The 22,060-nt window shown below is 40.6% G+C and overlaps 1 protein-coding gene across 4 annotated transcripts; it reads right to left on the bottom strand.

Moving 5' to 3' along the window:
* Positions 1 to 1,893: 1,893 nt before the first annotated feature.
* lancl1 (LanC antibiotic synthetase component C-like 1 (bacterial)) lies at positions 1,894 to 8,588 on the bottom strand. 4 transcript variants are annotated; one of them, XM_020615265.1, is made up of 10 exons: positions 8,501 to 8,588; positions 8,051 to 8,186; positions 7,846 to 7,963; positions 7,131 to 7,341; positions 6,319 to 6,466; positions 5,783 to 5,929; positions 5,333 to 5,515; positions 4,666 to 4,842; positions 3,537 to 3,609; positions 1,894 to 2,335 (listed from the first exon to the last, which is right to left on the bottom strand). In XM_020615265.1, the coding sequence occupies exons 2-10, from the start codon at positions 8,135 to 8,137 to the stop codon at positions 2,259 to 2,261; spliced, it is 1,221 nt and encodes a 406-aa protein (XP_020470921.1). In that variant the 5' UTR covers positions 8,138 to 8,186; positions 8,501 to 8,588; the 3' UTR covers positions 1,894 to 2,258. The 4 variants fall into 4 exon arrangements, with proteins under 4 accessions (XP_020470921.1, XP_020470920.1, XP_020470924.1 ...); XM_020615264.1 differs by lacking the exon at positions 8,501 to 8,588 and adding an exon at positions 8,424 to 8,481; XM_020615268.1 differs by lacking the exon at positions 8,501 to 8,588 and adding an exon at positions 8,323 to 8,392.
* Between the last annotated feature and the right edge of the window lie 13,472 nt (positions 8,589 to 22,060).

The raw sequence follows: 22,060 nt of genomic DNA, 5'->3' as shown, positions 1-22,060 counted from the left end.
GATTGTTTGTTGTGTCTTGGGGTCTGTCGGAGGTTTCTTCCGTTAAAGGGAGTTTTTCCTCCCCACTGTCGCCAAGTGCTTGCTCAAGGGGGGTTTGTTGGGTTTTCCCTATGTAATAATATTGATAACAGTAAGGTCTAGACCTTACTTTGTAAAGTGTCCTGAGATGACTTTTGTTGTGATTTGGCGCTATACAAATAAAATTTGATTGAACTGAATATTACTAGCAAACTGAGAAAGAACAATCATTTTTGACTTAGAAAGCTTCTGAATGTAATTTCAATTGCAATTCACTATTAATTGTTGTCTTTGACCCAGGTGAACGAGCTTCACCTATTAACTGGGATGAACAGTGTAAGGTAAATTGTTCATCATGTAACTGACATGCTGAAATATACACTATTGATACTGTTTAATTACTAGACATTTCTGAAAATCACCAATTTACATTTTAATATTTTTTAAACATGTTTTTGTGGCCCTATGAATGCTCAGAACTCCAAAATGATTTCCATTCCAAGTTTGTGAAAAAGGACAAAGCTTAGAAAACTGACTAATGGCGTTCATGCTGCCAAACAGCAGTTGGACTAACTTGGCATTAACTCTGTAATACAGAATGAACGACTGCTGAGCGTCAAAAGGAAAACAGATGGGAGACACTTGTAGGAGTGAGTGAACCAAAGTGAATGACATGAGAGGGAGACCACACCCCTGGACAGATGAGCACTATTTTTACACCCATTCCTACTGGAGGGGTTCGGCTTCTCCTACACTTTCAACTAATTGCCCAATTGCACAGCCTTAAGAGCGTGCATATCATGAATGCTGGGTCTTGTTTGCTTTCTGAGAATCTACTGCACCTACTGGTAACTTGTTTGCCATGTAGCAATAAAAGATATACTAAAAACCTGGATTATTCTGGTTAGTCACATTGTACTGCTATTATTTTGAACAATACTGTATTTTGTGTCACCACTTGGTTTTCAACAGGTTACATAAGCCTTATTTGTAAGGTAGTCTAATTAAGTTAAGCAAAGTGTCCCAGCCTTTCAGCCGTTTGTCATACATGACCTCTACTAAATTCCTTAAAAATTGGTTATATGCAATGAGACAGATGTCACATGTGTGAGTCTCATGATTTCTTGTGTTATAACATGGTTTACAAAGGCAATTTCTTAGATAATTTAGTCAAAGCAGATCACACCATGGACCTTTTTTACCCTCTTATATGCCATATCTATACATCTATCAAATATGGAAAAATAAACCAACTGCCAAACTTGCACTGTCAAAAGAGCTATTCATGAAGTTATTCACTGCTTATAAATGTACCAGTTAACAAATTAAAGGACAATGCCTCTGCCCATAAGGCCTGAGGGGGTCACTGAATGGTTTGAGAATGACAATCATATGCTGTGGCCTTCACAGTCACCAGGTCTCAGCCCAGCTGAACACATATGGGAGGTTTTGCAGTGACGTGTTAGACAGCGTCATCATCACCATCATCATCATCATCTAGACACCACCTGAAGAATGGAAGAATGGTGTTCATCCCTCCAGTAGAGTTCAGACTTGGAGAGTCAGCGCCAAGGTGCACTGAAGCTGTTCTGGTGGCCCAACACCTTAGTAAGACACTGTATGTTGGCTCTGTACGTTTGTCAGCGCCACATGTCTCTGTGCTGCCCCTTTGTGGCTCTTCTTTGCTGCAGCATCAAAACCAGAACAGGAGCAGCTAAAGTTCACAACAGAAGGCGGGGGGTGGGTGGGTGGGGGGCACATGACACAGTGTGTGCACCCATTTCTGTTTTTGCTCAGGCAATACACACTTGTTAAGTGTTAAAGCATTTAGTTTTCCAACTATTCCATTTGATGTCATTTCCTTCCTTTTTGCTGAAACCTTAAATGCATCACAATCAGAGTAACAGCAGGACTTGCATTTATACACAAACAAAAAGATACAAACTCTGGAAACACTTTGCTTATTTACATATATTCAAGATAGTTATGAGCCGAGATGTGAGTACAGAATTTATCCTGTTGCTAACATGTCCCGTTCCAGTAGAGCAGAGCAGGAAGAACATGGTACAAAGTGTGAAGCAGGAGTCAAAGTCAGCCTCAAGACTCAATTTATCAAGTCCCACAACATTTTTTATGGATATGAAGGCAGTTTCCATGCACGTTTGTGATAAAGAGAGCACAAGTAGAGGTCTTCTTGTGTTTGTCGCAGTGTGTGGGGAGGACTACCTGTCAAAGAGCCTTTAAATCTCAAAGGCCGGGAACCTAGCTTTCAAAGGCTGCAGTAGGTCGGCGAGGAAATAGATGGTGCCTGCCATGCCTGAAAAACAGAAGGCCACGTGGTGAGTTTACAGCCACAGCAGTGGACACTACAGGAACACTACGATGCAGTTCAACAGCCTGAAAATACAAAAAACACTACATATTATTGGATTTTTTAATACTGTTTACACATATTGTAGTTCATGAAGCATTTCAGGCTGCAAACAACTGCCCTTTTTTCATAAAATCTTGAAAAACAGCCTTTTTTAATGCTGACAAACAATGCTGATTGCTAACACAACTTTATTGTCCACTAAAGTGAAGACAATGACAACATATAAACACAAACACAACAAATACACATTCCAGTTCCACAGGCCCTGAAGCCTGGCCAGTAACCAGTTCTTTGGTTTTCTTTGTCTCACTGTGTATGCCAGTGTACTTTTAATTAACCAGTCTGCTTCACCTAGCCCATCACCAGAGCTGGAAACTAACTCAATACATTTACTCAAGTCTTTTACAGAAGTCCAGTCTTGGTGTGCTTTACTTGAATATTTCTTATACTTCATACTATAAAGCAGCACCAAATATTGGACTTTGTACTCTAATATATTTACTTGATCAGTTGAGTTACTTGCAGATTCAGATGAATAACATCAAATATGAACAACAAATACATTTTTTCTTATGAAGACCTTATTGATCCTTGTGGGAAACAAGTTCAACAGCAGTGTATAAAGTAATTAGATCCACTGTTACCAACTGCAACATCAACGGGCCATTCACTAGCCTCAGTACCTTTACTCTAAGTATATTTGGATGCTATGTATGTTTACTTAAGACATTTATTTGCAAAAAAGTAGTTCTATACTGAAGTATTACTACTTTTACTTAAGTAAATGATCTGAGTACTTCTACTGCCACAGACAAACACACTGCAATAAATCTGATTGAATGGTCACTTGTCACAATATTTGCTGCATGAATTGCCGATGCATAGGCTGCAAAGACTAAAATATTATGTAACGTGTCTCACATAATGTATCATGATGACGCGTAGTGTGCCAGATACAGAAGACTGCTTCAGCAAAGGGAAAGTGTCTACAAGCAAACGTTGTCATTTATTTCCTTTATACAACTTAATTCAAAGGGACTGGTCCGATTACCACTAGTCCGCTCACTTCTGTGATGTGTGTAAGAAGGCAAGTCTCAGAGTAAGAAGATATTTTGGGCAAGGGGGACAAGTCATCACGTATTACCTTCAAAAAGTGAGAAGGGAGTATCTGGTGTTCGGCATCCGTGTTTGCCATAGTTCATACACCAGTCTGCAAACTGTAGAGACAAGAAGAAGAGAAACAAAGAGAGGCAGTGTCATAATCACATTCCTGTTCTATCACAACAGTGCACTGTAGCTGAACTGTCTCAGGAGGACAGGGAACTGTGCTCCTCTCACTGAAATCCCAGCAATTGTCAATGTATCAGATTAAGACCACAGTGTCACTGTGTTGCACTGCGAGCATATGACATCTGAAGAGTCTACTTCTATCCTCTATGAAGAGATTCATATTAATAAACGTACACGTGGGACTCGCGCCATCTGGAATGTATCCAAAGAGCTTGCTACCGGCTGGCTCCGTCCGCTTTGATGCCAACTTGCACAGACAGCTCCCAACCCACTGTCAATAAGAATAAAAGGCCCTGCCTCTCACGTGCCCAGTGTTTTTTGAATAATTTTCGATTTGACGGCTGGCGAGCTGCCAACTGTGCTGTGATTGGTTGTTCTTTGACCTGAACTTAATGACTTTCACATCTTACATCAAAGTCAGACAAAAGACAAGGTAATGTAAAGCCTCAAAAACCCCTTGTTTGTTATGGTTGTATTTCACACCGATACACTTAAAGAACTGGATATATTGGCTTTTATATTATTCGTTTAACGGGCAAAGCAGCAGTCAAATCCCACAACCGGTAGAGGCATACTATAAGTTAAGGTGAAACACTTACATTTTTAATTAAATTCCAGTTCTTATGTATTTAAAACGTTTATCAAGAGGCTTTATTTTGTTTAGTTATTTTTCACTCCTTTCTAAAATGTGTTTCTTTAGGAGGAGATGCTGTTATTTCCTGGCATGAAGTGAACACCAAGGGGCAGGCCTTACACATGTAGATGCTTACTCAACTTCAATAAATGAACAACACTTACTTTCTGCCTCCTGATCCTAACTCCTTCTGTCAAACGTTAATCAGGTATTTGGACACTAATGAAGACTGATGCAAATCAAGAGCACCACAATTATGTTTTGCAGTTGTTTGATCACTCAAGTGGCTTCTGTGCTGTGTCAAGGATGTACACTGATCACATTATTACGACTCTTGTATTGCCACTACCATGCAGGCTCTGTAAAGGTGCCTGGGGTCCTGCGTTTGCTGGTAGAGAGCCAGGAAGGCGTAGGCGTTACCCGCCGCACCATGACACAGGCCGTAGCCCTTCTTCAGCAAACCCCACCGCCACACCACCTCTCCACACTGCAGGGCGTCTTCCAGGTACTGAGGAACATGGAACACCTGGCATAAGCAGAGAAGGAAATGTGAAACTGAAATGTATGTTTTGTATACCTTCATGGTGACGCTGGTAAAGCCCAGGAGAAACCAGAGTGCTACTGTATAAGTGGAACCTACTGACTTACCACCAGTAACAAGATAAGCTAGGAAACATCAGACAATATGCTGTACTAAAGGTTGTGAAAAAATGATGGGTAAAAGCCAATACAACAAAGCCTGATAGAAAAAGAAAAAAAAGATTTTTTATCACACTTAACCATTGATTTGAAAAAGGGAAGAGACAGAACAGAAAGCAGTAGAGTCATTCACTATATTCATAAGAATCACTTGGGAGCAGCACTAAACATATACCAATGCTAACCTTCACCACAAGATGGCACTATGACTCTGTAAATGTCTTTCCTGTCTAAAACACTACATTATTTAACTGTTAACTATTGTTTGGGGGGAAAAAACAAAAACAAAACAATTGCAGTATTAATTGATTCGTTACCTTGTAAGCCTGCAGGAGCATGTAGATTACCCCTGGCGATCCGTGGCACCAATGCACCAGCAGGTCTCGATCATCTCCGATGCAGGGAGGGTAGTTTCCTGAGGGGAACTTAAGATGGCAGACGTGGTCGACGCTGGGCTTCACCAGCCTGTGTATGTGCTCCTCCACAGAGACGAAGCCTGGCTGCAAGGAAGAGATTGGGATTCTGAAAAAGCTGGAGTGGCAAAAGACTCTGCAGCAACACAGGCTGGCAGGTAAAAAAACAAAACAAAACAATAAATAGGCTAACTTTTTAATCACACTAGGCTGACTTTAGTGCTGAATCTATTTGTTCCTTACCCAGTTAGCCATTTAATCAGTTTTTCAACAACAATTTTAGGTATTGATGAATTATTTATCAAGCAAAAACATTCAAGCTCTAGACTGGTCCCAGGCCATAAAACCAGAGACCTGCATGAGGAAGTAGTAGATGCCAGCCAGGCCATGGGCGGCGCCAACATACTGCTCCTGGTACCACTCATACATCAGAGGGCTCTGGTTCTGGATCTTAAACTTCCTGCTTATGTGCTCGCCTGATGCCAATACAGCCTCGGTGATCTGAGGGACGAGACAACACATGCAGGCTCACAAACAAACCAAATTGGCACAAATGAAACAAGTCCATGCAGGTAAATTAGGGCAATTGGATATCAGTACGTGTACGACCATGCAAATTAGCACCAAAAGGCAAATCAGGGCAACTGAGGGAAGTGACGTCAAACTTAAACAAGACTGCAACTAGAAAATAATGTTATTTCTATTTACTCTAGAACAATGTATTACACTATTTTCCCTTTTCATTCAATACATTTTCCTCTTTTTTCTATGGTTACTGAGTAGCCAGACTTCCCTGGATAAACAAATTCTACTCCACAGCAGAGAAATCCACACATTCAGGAGAATACGACCCGCATCTTGTCTCAGACCATTTCCTTGTTCTCACCCACCTGCTGGATGTACTGCAGCGGGACCCTGTCTTGGCCCAGCTGTTGGCTGATGAAGACAAGAGAGTAGAGGTATCCCATCCGCCCATAAAGCAGCTCATCTGGTAGCCCACCTGAGCCTTTCACCACAGCCTTGTGATACTGCAGCAGTCTGGGAGGAAAACCCAGGCAACACAAATTTCCTGAGTCAGCATGGCCTTGTCTCATGACAAGCTACTGCACCACTGAGCCAAATCTTAAAAGTGATTTTCTATTCATGATCACCTCACTATGTACAATTAATTGTCTAATAAATCTAATCACAATTCCAGCTTCAGCACTTAAATAAATTGAATCAGGAGTTTTATTAACCCACTGTGACTGGAGTAATGCTCCAGTTCATTTCATCACATGGTCTGAGGTAAGCAGTCTGACCAATCACAGGCATTTATATGGAGCGCAATAAAAGCCAGATCCTGTGCCCCAACACTGCTGCAGCTGTGTGTCTATTGTACATGTGCACTGCACTGTTTTCAAATGCAAACACATAAAAAAACACTTATGTTTTATATTCCTCAGTTCAACTTTGTTTAGCTGTAAAAAAAAATAGTGATGCAGCAAAACTACTTGCTCGCATTATGTGGGTATTAACCAATATTTGGTTGAGTCAACCGCAACAAGCCATAAAATACAGAGAATTAATGTTTGCAACATGAGCACACAATGCAATTTATAAGATGTATATTTCAAGTACACGGAGTAGCTATTATTAGGATTAATTAAACACAAGATTGTAATGTGAATGAGGAAAGGGGGAAAAAATCAATTAAACTGACCTGGTGATGCACTCATCACTCTCTTGTCCCCTCTGCAGGCGGTAGTAGACCACAGCAGCCACGGCCAGGGGACCTGCATCCCCACAGAGGAAGGTGACGTCATGATGTCGGGTCAAACATTTCAAACTGCGGCTGACATACTCTAGTGCTTTCTGAAGGAAGGAGTCATCCTTCAACACACTGTGGAGATGCAGGTAGAGCAGAGCAATACCTGCAGACAAACAGATGCATGTTACTACTATGGAAACTAAACAGACCTAGAAATGCTTCCTACTTTAAACTGTTAATGAAGTGAGGCTGTGCATTTGGCAACCTAAAGATTAGAATGATCTAATCCTAGAACATGAGCACAGTAAGTCAGTTAACTGATTACCAATCATTTAAATACTTTGATTATGGATCAATCAATATTTGTGCATGCATGTCAAAAATTATCCAGCTCCAGCACCTAAATAGCTAATATTTAACTGTAGGTTGGGCCAAATAGATTAGTCAGTGATTAGAATGACTATGAGTTTCAGCTCAAAAACAAACAAAAAAAAGTTCCACTTGCTCCACTGAGTCTAATTTTCTCAAGTACAAAAAAGTATTTTAAAGCAAGTGTCCTCAATGTGCATCCAGCCTTACACCATGACATACAGTCACAAATATCCAGCTTCTTTCAACCACAGCTCATGATGTTATCTAGTTATATCTGACGTGTCAGTGTTACCACCTGCCCAGCCAGTGTAAGTGGTGCAGTTCCTTGGATCTGCAGACTTCAGCCCATTTTCCATGATAGCTAAAAGCTCACCGACCTTGCTTCTCAGCCGCTGGGAAAACTCTGATGTGAGCTGAAAGAAAGAAAATTTAAAATAATTAGGATTACATGGAAAAACACACAAACTTCAATTGCCTACAGACTTGTGCATTAATGTTACCTTTCCCTGAGAGTCAAACAACGTCTGTGTGGAAGCAGAGCTCCCATCATAGTCAGGATACGGATTCCTCAAGGCTCTTGTGTCCATTTTCACAGCCTTGTTACTGCTGTACTGCTTTGTATCTGCGTCGGCTAATCTGCAGAGAGAGGAGGCAATATGAGGCGAATGAAGTAGAAGTAGATCAGGCTAAAAATAGAAAGCCATCAGTCTTATAACACAGAATACAAGACCATTAAAACAAGGCAGTTCTGCAGAGCTACACTCCCACACACGTTTAAGGAGGCTAATGACAGTTTAGCTCTCAGCAGCTTCTGGTTAGCTTCGCTAAAACTAACACACTGTCGTACAAAGCATAATCACATATAGCAATTACTTCGAAATATGCCATCTGCACGCAAAGTTTAACATTTGGCCAAAGTTATATAATTCAAACACGAACAGATACAATACCTCTACAAGCACTGCGCAATTAATATTAGATTTTCTCCATCTTTACATTTTTCTGACCGGCGTTTAGCTTCAGCTGACGCGCTACTGCCACCTGCTGCAGCGGAAGTATTACTACAGCTCAAAAAACCGGGGGAGGGGGCATTTTCATATATTCTACAGATAAATGCCGACATAAAATATGTAAAGTATAAATAAATTAAATAAACAAAATACAGAACAGTACAGACACTAGAATATCATTTCTTTTACCCCATTTGCCCTGCGAAATCTCCTATCCCAGACAAAGACAAAAGCAAGCTAAGCATTTATAGTACCAACAATTCATGCTAATAATTCAAATAAAATCAAGCATTCCACTGCAATAAAAATTAGAAGATTGGAAAAAAGCTAGTAAGTGACCCTTGATTAATTGTTTTGTCAAAGTATGTCCAAGTATGTCTGCACTAAGTTATAATACATGGGGGGTGGGTAGAGCAGCCGCCTCCCAACCGGAAGGATGAAGGCAGCAGTCCACAAGTGTCCTTGGGCAAGACACTGAACCCCCCCAAGTTGCCCGTGATGGCGGCGCGTATGCACGCAGTGGCCCGGGGCCCTCAGCTCCAAACAAAATGTTGTTGTACATGTCACAATGTTACACTGACAATAAAATGAAGCTTCTTCTTCTGGTTATAAAACTGAATATAGCACTCCTATTCTGCAGAGAAACTAACTTACAAGAGCCTATATATGTAGTCAATATCTTTCTTTTAAGGAAAAGCATAACATCCAGTTAGCAGCCCTACTTGCAGCCCTCAGTATAAACTATGATTCATCTCAGTGTGATGCAGTTTTACTTTGCTATGGCTTCACTCATTTAGAATAAGTGAGAATGAATGTTTGCTTTGCTGATTATTTTTTCTGCAGAAGTGGCAGTTTATGGCCTGAAACATCTCTGTTTAGGGGCAGTTTAACATGGTGGTCTTGGTGATCCCATCAGAGCTGGTCACTCTCTGTAATTCTACAATGACAATGCCATAATGATCATGTTAAGGATTTCCAAAACAAACAGATTAGCCTAAATTCACAGTGTGGAGCACACTTCACAGACACTACTGCCATGGAAATGTCATATGCAACCATTCTGCTGTTGACCCTCTACAATGCCTTAGCAACAAATCATTCCAGTCAATGGTGATGATAATTCCTGTAGTCACAGAGAGGGGCTGGTATTGATTGGCATTCTGCTGAGTTTCACTGCTGATGTTCCACATTCTTATTGCAAACATGGTAGTTACACCAGGGGTGTAATCTCCCCTTTGAATGTTCTGTCCCCATGTGTGGCTCAGTCAAGAGAAAGAGCGCATTAAGACATTGTACATTCAATAGACAATGCAATGAGGCACGTCCTCTGCAGGGCTTTGATTACTGTTCTCTCTTTGCTAACATGCCTCAGTCGCTTCCCCTTGTTCCCCCATTTCATTGTGATTCCCTCTGGTTTTCCATGACTTTCTGCACTAGACTTAGTAAAAAAAATGATCAAAACTGAACCCAATTAAACTCTGCTCTGGACCAAATATATTAGTTGGTTCTCATAAGAATACAGGCATGTTTTATGCAGACAATCCTTTGTGTGTCAAGGGATGGAAGTGGAAGAGTTAGCATTAATCATCTAAGTCCTTTGTAAATTTTTTGATAATACTGCTTTTACTTAATAATAATCCTTCCTCCAAGCATGCAAACACTCTTCTTGACTTCATGCAACCAAAGTTTCAGTTGCTCATGTGCGGTATTTTATGTCCCACTATGGCTTTCAGCTTAATTACTTGTGTAACCTTTCTTTGAAAAGTGCAAATGAAGCTAACACTTACTGTAAATTGGCAAAAGCCAGTTTGCTACAGTCATCACTGTCACTCTTTTGTTTTAGTGTTTACCTATCAACTTATCTGTGTATGTGTATGCTGTATTTCCCTTAAGTTAAAAGAACTTGGCTGCCCATCATTTCCATATCAAAGAAGGTGAAGGCCAGTCACTTGATACAAACTACAGGGCTTTTGCGCATATATCTTGGGACTGTTCTACCTTGCCTTGAGGGACGAAGTATGGAAATGAATCTCAGAATGTGACAAGATTCAGAAGGAGACCTTCAGGCTTAATTCAAGTGCTGCACTGAAAGACATATTATTGAGCTCCCTCCCACTGCACCTGTGGGAATATCAGCTTCATGGAGCAAAATACATTAATTACAGGTGATATCGATCATTTGTTTATTGTTCATTTGTTTCTAGTGCAGAACAACAACCAAGCTGAGACCACATCTTGCAGATTGCTGTGGTAAAATATTTCATTTTCTCTTCATTAGAATGCTTATATGATTGTCGTGAGGATGGATTAGAGTTCTGATATTCTGTGTTGTTTCATATAATGAAAAGACCAAAATCCAACCACAGATGTGTCCCACTAACAGTACTGTTTGGATAACCAAAGCCTACTTATGCATCTCTTTCACAGATTCTTGGCCACAAGCTACAAGTCTATGGCCATGCTAGCCACGATGTTGCATTTAGACAGAGCAGTGTTTCCTGCTAAATGTTAATGTTTGTATATTAACTAATGTAAAAATGTACTAATGTGCACTCACTGAGGGTGAGGGGAATGTCATTAGTTTTGGACAAATTAAAAGGTTTAATTTAAAGGGAGCTGCTGCTGCTGGAAAAGTTAAGCGATCAATACGTTATTCTGAGGTGAACATGAATGTACTATTTTTGTTGAGATGGTTGACTAAAAAACAAAAATGTCAGCCTCATGGGTCAGGGGTTTTAGGAATTGGTTGCCAGGTAGTGTATAGTGTTTTGTTGTCCTTTGTAATGGTGATTTAACAAAAGTAACTCATTCAAAACTCCATAGACACCTGCTGAATACAATCCAAGTCGCCTGACAAAGCAAACTTCAGATCAGTTCTTTGGATCATACCTGGCACACGTCTCCTGCCTCTCTCCCTCCTCTCTGGGTCTCCCAGCCCTCCTTGATATTCACGTGGACAGCCAGCCTACTGCTGGAGTGTGTGAATGCTGCCAGAGCAGAGTCTCAGCAGACTCAAAACTGTGATGCACAAAGCTGACCATTTGACCTATAACCCACCACATTTTCTTCTCCCTCTGCAGAATAAAAAAAACAAACTCTTCCAAGTCAGAAAGGCATGCTGTCCAACACGATGTTTGGAGGTTGTGAGTGAAATAGTAACTCCCCAGCTGTGCACAGTCATTATTTTACCAGGGCACATCATGAATGTAGAGGTACACATGGCTGAAGGCTGGGTTAAAGATTCTCTGGCCTCTTGGTCACAGCCTTGGACAAATCTGTAATTTCACCACATATCACTTGTACAAAATGTGAAATGTTACAAAATGTATCTTTTTTATGACTAGCCTGGTAATATGTAGCTACTGATATCTGCTGAGCTGGGTCCTTTCAGGGAGCTGGCTGATAAATCTTTTTTTTCTGCAAGTTATGGCCTGCAATTTCACCTCCGCTTGATCATAGGTTTGGATGCAGATCCCACAGGGGAGCTGACACAGCAACTGTGAGGATTTCCTTTCACCGCCTTTTGAGTAGTGTGTAGTCCATTTGCACCTTCAACAGCAGAAAAGACACAAAACCTCAGATTGATGAGTGGCAGAAAAGGGAAAGAAAAGCCTTGCCCCCTTCCTCACCTTCCCTCCAAGGGGACAGGAACCATTTTGGTCCCAGGGAACAGCTTGACAACTGAGATAAAGAACATTCTGGTCTGTCACATGCTGCCAGTGCTAAAAATACACACAGTGTGGAATCTCCACACCAGTCAACTGTCTGGGAGAGGGAGGGAAGCAGGAGGGAGGAATGAAAGACAGAAAAAGAGGTGACATATACTTGGAGCATTTGAAATGGAGCAGAGAAAAAGGAAAAAAGAGAGAGCGAATGAGACTGAGCAATACAGAAGAAACAGATAAGAAAAGCACATAACAGAGCAGGGAGAGAGATACTGTGCTCACTGTAATATTGCTATCACAGGAAAGAGACATGAGACATAAGTTACACCAGCAGTTCTAAGCTTTCACACCTCATTCAGTACATGGCAAGCAACTGCAGAGCAGTGCACTGACAAATAACCCCCATAAATCTCTTTCAATTGGCCTGTAAACGCACATCCGAACACATAAAATAAACATAAATACATGACAGAAGGTAATGTGCACTCAATCATTCAAGATGTGCTTTCAGAACAGAGCGTACTATAAGGCTATTATGGTATGACCCATTGAAACGCTACAGTCACATGCCAATCATGAACTCTAGAATGGACTTCTCAAGGTTTACTAAACCAGGATTCAGCCAGTACTTCCTGGTTCCCCACAGAAAAAATCCAAGTGTAAAACCTGCAGTACAGTGGAATTTTCCTTGGGGATAATGGGTTTATTTATTCAATAATCCACTAAATTATTTATTTCAAGTTAGAGTTTCTCATTTACAGAAAGTGTTTGCATGTGCCACATAAGCCTATTCTTTGTGAAACGTAACATATTCATCAAACATATACCAGTACACAACCTATTATTCTTGTATTCATGGAAATATATTGCAATTTGACATGAACTCTTAACACAGTCCACTCAGCATTTCATGGTCTTCATCAGCAGTGGGAGATTATTCTCTTTTGTCATGGAAATGGTCCACTTGTTATTATGTGACCATAATATTTAGCTATTTTAATAAACAAGCTCCTGTTGATGGCCATGAAATGTGGCTGAAAGCTTAGGGAAAGCTTTTGCAAAACTGCTATTTTCAGGGTCAATAATGACATTTCATGCTCAAACTCTACAAGATACAAAAATACTGGTTTGTAGTATTTAATTATATATATGGCAAGTTGGTACTGTATGCTCTTCTGAAAGCTAGAACTTAACGCTATCATCAGTGAAAGTTTTACTCAAAGTGAAATGAATGCAGACAAAGAAAGCTGACTATTGTCAACACATTCAGTTTCACAAGTCTCCTTCTATCTTTCTCTCTACCCAGTCCTCCCACAGCAACCCCACTCTCTCAGAAATCGAGTTACAGTATGAATATTTGATCAGGGTTGTAATTTTAAAAGTGCTCATCTCTTCCTGCGCTTTAACTACAATCTGCATGACGGGGAACTGTGTAATCAGGGAGACATTTATTGTGTGGATAAAAGGAGCCGTGGCTGAATGGTGTTGTTTTCCTTGTCAACACCCTCATCGTGGCTCTTCCTGTGCTGCACACAAACCTAGGGAACATATTGTCCACCCACCCACACACACTCAGGAAAGGTGGACTGTCTCCACTTGATAGCTGTTGATGATTGTGACCATGCGCTTTTGAAAACAGCATGTAATGAAGATGATGAAACTGTTGTATTTAGACAAATAAAGCAGGCAAATTAAGCATTGTTTTGCTGCAATTCTGTCGAAGACCACTAGGTGGACTCCTTGTAATGACTTGGCCTCACTTGATGAATTTATGCTCACAAGCTACAGTACCTGCTGGCATTGTGTAGGTGATTGATTTCTTCATCATTGCTTTAGCTGTGGAAATCGATTCTCTTCTCACAAAAATTTGAGGCTATAGTTTGTAATGACAATAACTCAACATTAGATTGTTTCTTTATTTTCCCTCCTCCTTCATTAGTTATTTGGCCCAGCAATCTGCACCCCATGCACAGCCACCCTCCTCTTCCCCTAATGGTTGATCCTCAGTGTTAGGGGCTGTTTAGCTTTCCTAATTAGAGTGTAAATGCTAAACACTTGCACAGCCTTCCTGAGTGGACTTAATAAACAGGCTCCTCATTAAAAGCAGGCATCACTCTGATTGTGCAGCACCACAAGACCCCCTTCACTTTTTGCCAACACTCACCCTAACACCACCATGCCACCTCCACCTGTCCATCCTTTTCCTCGCTCACTCAGCACCGCAAAGAGGGGTTGAAATTAAGATTCTGTCCTGTCCAGAGACCTCACGCTGCTTCTAACAACACCCAAAAACACACAAACATACACACAAAGCCAGTTTATAAACCAGCTGGAGGTGTGAAAAGGGAGAAATAGCATCAAGAAATCAAGCGGGGCTATGGGGGGTAACTTGTACATGAAAAAAGAAGATGGGGAGGAGGAAGCAGACGAGGAGAGAGATGAGTAAAAGAGGCCTGCGAGGGCTCCACTGCTCTGGTTTGAAGCCAACCTGCTTAAAGCTGGAAAGATAAAAGGTGGTACACAATCAAATAACTGGACAATGCACACTGAAAGTGAGTGAAGCAGACTGAGGCAGTGAAAGCAACAGCAGATTATGATAAAAGCTGTGATTAGTCTCCAAATTTGCACTGATTGTGGGGTTTTATGTGCAGGTGAGGATGCCTTTATGTGTATATGCAGGCAAGGATCTGAAGCAAGAAGAGATGATTGCAAGGCAGAGATGCCCAAAGCAGTCATCATTAGATGTCTGACCTGTGCGTTTCAGAGAAATGGTTTACATAGATACACGTAAAGATAATCTGCTCCAAGCTTACAGGACTGTGTGGATGTGGTCTGATCATATTTAACTGACAGTAACCAAGCAATACGCAAACTGTCGCCATATTCTGATTCAAATGTTGATCAATCAGTGACAGAAATCTTTCATGTGAAACATCCAAAACTGTTTTAAATTTGGCAGATCATGTAGGATAGTGTGAAAATGAGTCTTCAGGGTTTTTAAAAAGTTGTAGCTGCATAAATAAGGGGTGACTAGTTTTGATCATTTTCCCCCAGTTTCCCATGAGGTCTAAATTAGAGTTGATTCAGAGTAAATTAACAATCTTTCTATTTTAACATGTAGTAATCAAGATGAGAAAGAATCCTGGCAAAACTGGTAGCCAAGATATCAGCCTTCAAAGTATCAATACTTGTACCTGCAATCACATGCACAATTGTGCCATTTGCTAGTGTACATGTATGCAAATGTGCATTTATTTGGGCTACTAGTTTGTCAGAGTAGCACACTGACAAACTTCCCTCATCTCAAAAGACTGATGATAGGATTGGGAGGCAGCACATGATTGTAACTGCTTCTGCCTCCCTCCTTCTCCTCCCCCACTGAGCTGAAGTTCTTGTCTCGCCACAGGGAAGCCTGCTCAGACACTTAGGCTAACTGCTGGTTAACAGGTAGAACTACCTGAAACCCCTCTGTGAGTAAGAAGACATGCTGAGCGTGTCTCATCATTCAAAATCACATTAGCCCACTGCGCCTGAAAACAACACAGTGAAGAGAGGAGAAAAACATGAGACTGTTTACTTGTGTTGTACTCTGTGTTAAATTAGATGCACAACTTATGGTTAACTGTTTTTATGTTTCACAACCACACTGGAAATAAAAACAAGACTTTGGGCATCTGTTTATGAATCCATCCATCTAATATTCACCCATTCAATCACCCCCCACCCCTTCATATAACATCCATCCATCCAACATCTAATGTCAATATGCTTATTATCTAATGAAAGATGAAAGATAATGTTGAAAAACAAACAAACAAAAACAAAACAAATCACATTTTTCAGGTTCTACCAGTCAGTGACATTAAGATCAGGCAAGGTTCAGGTTTTTATGAACTGGACATACAGTACTGTACATACTATAGCCTCAATCACCATTTTGGTGTTAGACCAGTGATTAAGCCATAGTAACAAAGTGTTTTTTGAAAACACCTGTGTCCTGTAGGAGGTGCATGGGTCATGCTGTGCTGCCATGCAGACTGCCTTTTGCCTCCCCCTCTCTTCAGCGCCTTCTCGCCTCTCTGGTCTGTCTCTCTCTGCATCCCTGGCCCCGCTTCTCCATCCATGCTTAAATCATTTGAAGCGTAGATGTAGGCTGACAGTGGTTATTTCTCATCACGCCATGACAGCTTTATGTGTCTCAAGTGCTCAATACACACTAGATAGAAGCACACAGGGTTATTACGAATCCCGACACCTTGGAGGGGCAGATGAGGCCTGGACATCCTGGGACCTGTCAATACTGTGATGTTTTATACTCATCCTCCTGCTCAGAGTCTGTGTGCCCAAGGGAGGGTTCATGGGGTTAAGGTCACAAGCTCACAGGGCTTGGCGCTTTGCTCTCTGCATAGCTGGAGGGTCAGTGTCTTGGCCCTTATAAATAGCAAAAAAAGGACACAGCACAGTGTATAGACAGTGCGTGGCCTGTGCACTTCCCAGTGATATTTTGGCTGACTGCACAGCCAAAATCACAGGTAGTGAAACCTAAGGGCAAGTGGTTGTTTGAAATGCTGATAAAGCAGTGGAAGTACCATTATACAAGAAACTTAACCACAGTGTAAAAGTGCAATTCAACAAGATAATGCAACTTAACACTAGACACAATTAAAAGCCTGGATGGAAAAGATGCTAACGTTGCTTTCTGTAGAGACTGCAAAATCCCAGCTACATCTGGCTGAAATGCGCAAATGAGCATTCGGTGTCACGCAGACAGAAAGACCACAGTGTATAAAATGCTTTCTATGCTGATCCGCTCAGCAAAGTATTTAGCATTACAAACTGTATTTACTTTTGCCAGGACACAGACACCATTAAAATATTTCCCCCTTCATGCACTGCTGGAACTAAGAACGAGGATTCTTCAAGAGAAGCTCAGATTGGAAAACCAAATTGAGCGAGTAATTGGATCAATTAAAACCTCAGCCAAGCAGAATTAAAATAAATAACAGCAATAGTGGATATACTACAGTATGGGCTGTTTGGATGATGCATTTATCCATATATACATAATCCATAAATAAAAAGCAAATGAAAGAAAATTAGAAGTTTTTATAAACTGCTCAAAAAGCGCCAAAAAACTCTTTTCTCTGCACATTTTAAAGCTTTAAGCTTTTTGATGTAAAAAGAAATATAAATAAACAGGAAGATAAAAAGTAATTGTCACCACAGGTGAACACACATGCGTACACACACAGTTCTCTCTCCACATTAAGCACACACTTCCTTCCCAGTAAAATGAAACGGTTCATTCACTAAGCCGTTTACCCAATGGCTGCACACAAGCGTGGTCAACGCCCCAGTTCCAATTTGGAGTCACTTCTACACACAAACACTCTACTTATGATACATTTGGCTTCACTTGACTGTGGAGATCTAATATCCACTCTGAGTCATCATCTGTGGAGGGAAAAACAGCAGCCGTTTTCTTTCTGTTTGGATGCAGGTACACTGAAGTGCATTAAATTCCCATTAGGGGACCTTAGGCCTGTGTTTTCACCCGTGGTGGCTGACTAATGGGAGAACCGCACTGGGATGAATCCGTCATGGTTTAGCTGTACCAAAGCCTGACCCTGTTGAATGAGGCCACAATAGGGTCTCTGCTTTGCTCAAAGACCACTATTGATCTGCGAGTGGCCGGGAATTAGACAAACGTGGAGGGAATCATAAGGTTGGTACTCTGCGACTTAGCTCCCACAACTTCTCCCCCTGCAGAAAGTGGAACCCCTGCTAGCAGTCCAGGCTCCAGCCAGAGAATCTTCTTCTTCATAATGTCCCAGATAAAGATCTTTGATTACTGATGCAAGAATCCATGGTAACAGTTCACAAAATAAAGCCATCATTGTAGAGATTTCCCAGCAAGTCTGTAAAAACCTGTTTACCATTCAGTCTCCAACACCTGACACCAGGCTCAAGTCCTGTTACACTGGCTGACTGTATAGAAATAAACTGCATAGCATTTGACAGGAATGGTTTCCCTTTTTATTAATGTAAAATCAAAATCCATTACAACGTGTTATCATTCAGCTACAAAAGCTTCCACAAAACCTAAAACATATTTTTAAAAGGGATGTCATAAGCTAATAACTTGTTTTCACCTACAAAATAATTTCACCATGTGCTGAGAAGTATCAGCACTGCAGGAGCCCGGCTCTGTGTTAGCATTTCTTTCTTCACAGGCACCAACTCACCCAATTATGTATTTTTCAAGCACGCTGATATCACAGCATGGAAAACTGTGATGTTACTACAACACAGAGCTACTCATTAGTCAGAGCATCTCACCACTGCCCACTTGGCCCGCTCCATCTCTTTTCTTTTTTTAATTCACATCATTGCAATGTTGTTTCTAGTGCTCGTGTCCAACCTGGCACCTTAATTAATAATGAACAAGAATGAGGTGTGGTCCTATCCCCCCCCTTGCTGCTGTTATTTGTGTATTGTGTTGCTACATGGGCTCAAACAGAAAGCAGAGGTCAAGATTAACACAGCAGAAATGCAGTGAGGAGCCAAAATGAGCCTCATATGTTCTTTTGAGGAACATGTGAGCCAATGGTACACAATAACATAATCAAAGGAAATGAAAAAGACATTTAAAAAAGGGATGGATAAGACTTCTCTGCTTTCTGCTGTGAGTTAAATAAGTTTGATGCCAACCTGACATCTGTTTGCTACATGTAATGTTAGCTATTAGCTGATTAGTTCAACTTAGTGTAAAGATTCAAAAAAGGGAAAAAGAAAGCCTGGCACTGCCCAAAGATAAAATCCTCCAAGACACACCCCTGACGCTCACTAACGAGCAAGCTATATCTCGTTTGGGTAACTAGAACAAAATCTGAAGTGTATAATTGGCAATTAGTTGCTAATTTGTTGGAAAGCTTTTCTTAGATTTTTAGATTAGGAAGCTTTAGAGCTGCTAGAGGTGGATTTTGTTATCTTTAGACAAAACCAGGAGAGCTGTCCTGTTTCCAGTTTTACAGCAAAGTGAATATTAAGCCAGTTAACTGCTGGCTGTTGCTTCATATTAGCCATACAAATAAGCGTAATAACAATCTTCTCATTTAACTCTTAGCTAGCTAAAAATTAATTAAATGTTTCCCCAAATGTCAAACTACTGTTTTAAAATGTAATGCAGGTGGATGCTAATGCATGCAAGACTGTAAAAAACCAACAATGAAAAGTTAAATCATTTTTGCACCAGCAGATTAATTCTTATTTTATAATGAGACTAAATACCTACAGTAAAAAAATATTTTGGTTTGCAGAATACAATCACTCGGGTTATTGCAGCCCAATTCAGGTCAGTCCAATTCAGTTTTATTTGTATAGTGCCAAATCACACTTTCCAGTATTATAAAGAAAAACCCAACAAGTCCCCCTCGACCAAGCACTTGACAACAGCAAGGAGGAAAAACTCTTTAACAGAAGAAACCTCCGACAGACCCCGGCTCTTGGTGGGCGGCCTTCTGCCTTGACTGGTTGGGGTGAGTGGATAGAGGGGATAGAGGAGAGACAAAAGAAGAAAAGCAACAAGACACAACAAACAATCAAACACTGGGCAGGTTGATGTGGCCGGTCACTGCTCATCAGAAACGTACAGCTCTGGAGCCAGGGCAACCTGCAGAAAGGTACAGGGAGAGAGAGAGGACACACTACAGGAAACTCAGCACTGCCTCTTCCGAGTTCTGTTGTCCAGTTGGATATCCTTTATCCCTTGTGAGGATGCAGTCAGGGAAATGCAGAGGAAAGTGATGCAAACTGGTACAAAAGCAGCTTGACCTCAAGGAGTCTTCGTTGTCATTGTCCAAGGTGTAACATGAGTGACATACTGTACAGTATATACTACAAAGCTATGAAAACCTAGAGCCGTATGTTCCAACGTGATAATCAAGTAAAAAAAATGTCAAAAATAGCAGAACAGAACAACTTATTCTGGGAGGAAATTTATATTTTGAGTCAATTTAAGATTTTCATAGCAATTTCTAAGAACAAAGTGAGCTGCAGTTATGAAACTGATCATTTAAAATGACTGATAGAAATTCAGATGGCATTGGTGTTTTTGTCCTACAAATTGCTCATATTCAGAGCAGGACCAACCTGTCATAATTTATAGATCACATGCAAGGGCTCGCTGTCAGCAGTTATTGTCTCTTCCTTTCATTTTCATTTCCAGATTTTATCATTTTTCACTAATCAGATCAGTGCAGTTTCAGCATAGGACTACAAGACCTTCAGTGTTGCTTAAATATGTCCATGCTTAAAAAGGTCTATGGTAAGTGTTTCTTGAACTCAATAAGAGGAGTTTTTGAATCCTCAGCATCGGACTGATGTTAGGCAGACAAAATGTTTTTGAAAAACATACAGTGAATTCTGATGATTTGTTTCTTATTCAGATTTATCGATGGTGCCAGACAAGGTAATAATGCACTTCTGGTTCAGTGAAAATGTATGTATTTGCCAGGAAACCTAAAACAAACCTGCAGGATGTTGCTAAAAAAGAAACATGAATTTTTTTTAAACATTTCTCTGGTGGATGTGGAGTCTGTTCCTGATCACTTGCACACATGCACCATAAACAGACAAAGAGCTCAAAATAATACATTTAAGACTGACAGACAAAGACACACAAACTATCTTTCTCAAGGTCTAATCTGCTTCTGGAGCGTAGTGACCCAGCCTATGATGCAATCATTGCTCCTGCTTGTTAAACTGAGGACATTGTACACTTTCCCCACTTTCAAAGGCTGCATTTCTCCTTTCAAAAACTTCTTTCATGTGAGGTTCACAGATGCTTCACTGACTAAACCTACAAATGCTTTAGAGCTCAACAATAAAGTCCAGCACAACAGAGCCACCCTCCTCTATACCTGCTCTCAGACCTGATACTCAATTTTAAATTTGAGCTCATAACACCGTAGTATTTCCCAAAGTCAACACCAGGGATCCTAGAGGTGTTTTGTTATGTCCTTCAAGTTATTCAGAAACTGTTGCAGCCACAGTTGAAAGGTAAAATTACATTGCTCATCACTGCAGAAGTGTCAAACTGCAGAAAATTTCACTTTGAGCTAAAATTGGGAATTTACAATGAACTCTAAATTATCTCACAGATGGAATCAAAAAAGCAATTTCACTCTGGAGGACATGGATATATGGTACAAAACCAGATTTAGAGAAGTGCATCAGAGGTTCTCAATAACGCACCTGAGACAAATTCTGCACCTACTGTACAGTTGTGATATCATGGAGAAAACTGAGACATAGCAATTGTTCAGTACAATTAATTCTGTTATCAACCCGTGTAACTTTGCTAATCATCCTGAGGCTCCTGTAGCAATATGTGAGGGTTTTATTCAATATATTACTGATAAAATTCCTAGCATTAGGCAGTGTTCCAGTTCTACTAATCCTGACCCAGCTGATATTCCTTTGCGTTCTGCTATCTTTGATCAAATTAATTCTACATCTTGGCCTATGCTATCTGAACTGGTTCACCACATAAAAGCATCTCACTGTTCTTTGGATTGCTTGCTAACTAGACTGTTTAAGGATGTTTTTGACTCTGTTGGGCCTAGCTTTCTGTCTCTAATTAATTTATGTCTAAGAACAGGTTCAGTGCCAGAGGCTTTCAAAAAAGTGATTGTCCAGCCTCTTCTCAAAAAGCGTAATCTTGATCCTTCAGTGTTTTCTAATTTCAGACCAGTTTCTAAATTACTTTTTATGTCTAAAGTTCTGGAGAAAATTATTTTTATCCAGCTCCAGTCTTTTCTGACAGATAATGGCA

The sequence above is a fragment of the Monopterus albus genome, unplaced genomic scaffold (assembly GCF_001952655.1).
Source record: "Monopterus albus unplaced genomic scaffold, M_albus_1.0 scaffold161.1, whole genome shotgun sequence".
NCBI lineage: Eukaryota > Metazoa > Chordata > Actinopteri > Synbranchiformes > Synbranchidae > Monopterus > Monopterus albus.
This window is presented reverse-complemented; position numbering and strand designations above follow the sequence as displayed.